This window comes from Pseudophryne corroboree, chromosome 4 (genome assembly GCF_028390025.1).
Source record: "Pseudophryne corroboree isolate aPseCor3 chromosome 4, aPseCor3.hap2, whole genome shotgun sequence".
NCBI classification, from domain to species: domain Eukaryota; kingdom Metazoa; phylum Chordata; class Amphibia; order Anura; family Myobatrachidae; genus Pseudophryne; species Pseudophryne corroboree.
Window position 1 is genome coordinate 807795979 of NC_086447.1, and position 3693 is coordinate 807799671.

General features: G+C 38.0%; 1 protein-coding gene across 1 annotated transcript; it reads left to right on the forward strand.

The window, feature by feature from the left end:
- The first annotated feature begins 607 nt into the window (after window positions 1-607).
- LOC134911001 (zinc finger MYM-type protein 1-like) lies at window positions 608-2689 on the forward strand. The gene is made up of 2 exons (XM_063919392.1): window positions 608-1444; window positions 1715-2689. Exons 1-2 carry the CDS (start codon window positions 608-610, stop codon window positions 2687-2689), a joined length of 1812 nt encoding a protein of 603 aa, XP_063775462.1.
- Window positions 2690-3693: the final 1004 nt, after the last annotated feature.

Sequence of the window (3693 nt, forward strand, 5' to 3'; positions counted from 1 at the left end):
AAAGAGCTGATTAGTTTGCAAAGAGATCTGGAGTTATTTATGTATAGCTTTATGAAAACACTACAGCAAAAAGGTTTTTTTTTTCAGTTTCCACCATGGCAGACAGAAAAAAGAAATTATCTGGTGCACAGTATCGAAAACGAAGGGCTGAAAAGGAAAAGGAACAAGGCAAGCAAGAAGGTTCCTTTCTTAAGTATCTTCGGCCACAACATCGGGATGATGAAGGTAGCTCTACTTCAAAGATTCAACCTGAGACTGAAACAGAGACAACAGTTTTGTCTACAGCCTCACAAGCTGACAAAGAGTATGAGGAACATACTGAAGATGTTGAAGAGGACATACTGAAGATGTTGAAGAGGACCATACTGAAGATGTTGAAGAGGAACCATGTGAAGTCCAGCTGGATCAAGAAGTGATACAAAGTGAAAGTAGCTCCAGCTTCAGCTATAGTGACCCTGCTACCTGGATAAAGTGTGATGATAATTTACGACAAATTTTGGTGGAACATGGGCCAGAACAGGTTCAGCAGTTTAAGTTTCCTAAAGATGCCAATAAGAGAAGATTTCTAACAAATCATTACAAAAGAAGACTTCCTAATGGAGACCTAATGCACCGTCAGTGGCTACAATATTCTGTATCAAATGACTCTGTATTTTGCTTCTGTTGCAAGTTGTTTGGTAATTACACAAACCCGCCATCATCTCTCTCTGATAAAGGATCCAAAGATTGGAAGAACATCACTGCAATTTTGTCACAACATGAGAGAAGTAATGCACATTTGGTCAATTTTCAACACTGGAAGGAGCTTGAAATACGATTGAAAAACAAAAAAACAATTGATGAAGAACACATGCGCATTATTAAACAAAAGGAAAAGTACTGGCAGCAAATCCTTGAACGATTGATTGCTTTAGTGAGAGTTCTTGGTATACAAAATCTGGCCTTCCGTGGAACCAATGAAAAATTGCACACAGCAGGAAATGGCAACTTCCTGAAATTTATTGAATATCTTGCTTTGTTCGACCCCGTAATGGATGAACACATTCGTAAAATAAGAGATAAAGAGACCTATGTACACTACCTTGGAAAAGATATACAGAATGAACTAATTCAGCTTTTATCCAACATTATCAAAGAAGAAATTCTTAAATCTGCTCAAGTTGCAAAGTATTTTTCTATAATTATTGATTGTACACCCAATGTAAGCCACGTTGAACAAATGACCATGATCCTTCGCTTTGTGAACATAGCTTCATTAACTGATTATTGCGAACCTGTACGCATTAAAGAACATTTCTTAGGATTTCTGCCACTAAAGGAAACAACTGGTGCTGGTATGACAGAAATTATCCTTCACCAGCTAGAAGAGATGTCATTGCCTGTTGCTAATTTACGTGGTCAAGGCTATGATAACGGAAGCAATATGAAAGGGAAGGAAAATGGTGTGCAACGAAGAATTATGGATATTAACCCAAGAGCATTGTTTGTTCCTTGCAGTGCACATTCTTTGAATTTAGTTGTGAATGATGCTGCAAAGTGTTGTTTGGAGGCCACATCTTTCTTTGCTCTGGTACAACATGTGTATGTGTACTTCTCAGCATCCACACGTCGATGGGATGTTCTAATGTGCCATGTGCCTAGTCTTACGGTTAAGCCATTGAGTGAAACAAGATGGGAAAGTCGAATTGATGCCTTGAAGCCTCTTCGCTTTCAGCTTGGTGATATTTATGATGCCCTAATTGAAATCTATAATGACAATACCCTCACTGGAGCATCTGGCAACACCTCAAGAATAGAGGCACAAGGTCTTGCAAAAGGCATTTCTAATTTCAAGTTTGTAATTTCTCTAGTGGTTTGGTATGGTATATTGTTTGAGGTCATTATGACAAGCAAACAGCTTCAGACAAAAGAATTTGACATACATAATGCCATTAAACAACTGAATGAAACAAAGAAGTTTCTTGTAGACTGCAGGAGTGATGAAGGGTTTGGGAAAGTACTGGAAGAGGCCGGTGAACTTGCTGAGGCACTTGGGATACCAGCACAGTTCGAAGTAGATCCTGTTCGCATTAGTAGAAAGAGGAAGCAGTTCATATATGAAGCAGAGGATGCGCCTATTCAGAATCCTAAGGAAAAGTTCAAAGTGAACTTTTATTTTGCTGTGCTTGATACAGCTGTGCAATCAGTTGAAGAAAGATTCACGCAGATGAATCAAATTAGTTCTGTGTTTGGCTTCCTCTATAATGTTCACGGTTTACAGAATAGAACATCACAGCAAATTATGGAAGATTGTTGCAAGTTAGAGCAAGCTTTACAACATGGCGACTCCAAAGATATTGATGCTTCTGATTTATGCAGTGAATTACAAAGTATTGCAAGGCGGGTTCCAGAGTGTACATCTCCACAAGATGTATTCAACTTTTTGTGTAAAAATGAGCTGATAGATGTTGTCCCCAACACATGTATTGCTCTTCGCATCCTTTTGACCCTCCCTGTGTCTGTGGCCAGTGGCGAGAGAAGCTTTTCCAAGCTAAAGTTGATCAAAACATATATTCGATCTTCCATGATGCAAGAAAGACTTGTTGGTCTCTCTCTTTTGTCAATAGAACATGAGATCGCACAAAAAGTGGATCTGAAAGAGCTTGTCTCTAAATTTGCTAAATTAAAAGCGCGGAAAGTAAAAATCTAATCTTTTTTTGCATTTCTTCCACTACATTTCCTGTACAAAATGTTAATGTTATTACTGTTAGTATTATTTATTGTTACACTGTTTCCAGTACATTTCCTGTACAAAGTGTTAATGTTATTACTGTTACTGTTACAGTGTTATTTATTGTTGCACTTCTTCCAGTACATTTCCTGTACAAAGCGTTAATGTTATTACTGTTACAGTGTTATTTATTGTTGCACTTCTTCCAGTACATGCCCTGTAAAAAGTTCCAATGTTACTACTGTTACAATGTTATTTATTGTTGCACTTCTTCCAGTACATGCCCTGTAAAAAGTGCCAATGTTACTACTGTTACAATGTTATTTATTGCTGCAATAATTTATGTTGTTAATCTAAAAATAAATCTAATAATAATTTGAAAAGTCAAGGTTGTATGTGAGCAGCTGGGGGAGGGTATCGGGGAAGGCAGGGGCGGTATTGTATAGCTTTGCCTAGGGCGCCTATATACCTTGCACCGGCCCTGTATGCACCTGCAGTGTCCTAAGCTTACATCTGCGGCAGCTCTCTATGCTCTATCCCAGGCACCGTGCAAGCCGAAATCTGGTGCCACCGGGACCAATGATATTATCCCCTAGGCCATGTACCAAGTTATGGCCATGCCTGCAAGCATCTTGATATTTTAACATTTTTGTATATTCACACATGCAATTACTTTAGTGAACTCATTGAATGTCTGTGGTCTTAGGTGCAACGGCATCCAGCTCTACATAAAGCTAATAGTATTTATTTAATATCAACATATGACTATCAGAAAATATATATATGGAAAAATGCATAAAAACAGAGGAAATTTCAACTTTTTCTTAGAAAAGCATTTTTTTACGGACATTTCCCTTTGTGGTATGATTTGGGATTTGTGGCCATCTAATTAGATAGTGGAAATCAGGATTTATGAAGGGAGTCACAGTTCAGCTTTGATTATAATCTCAAATGCATTTGCTGCTTTGTATTTGAAAATTTGC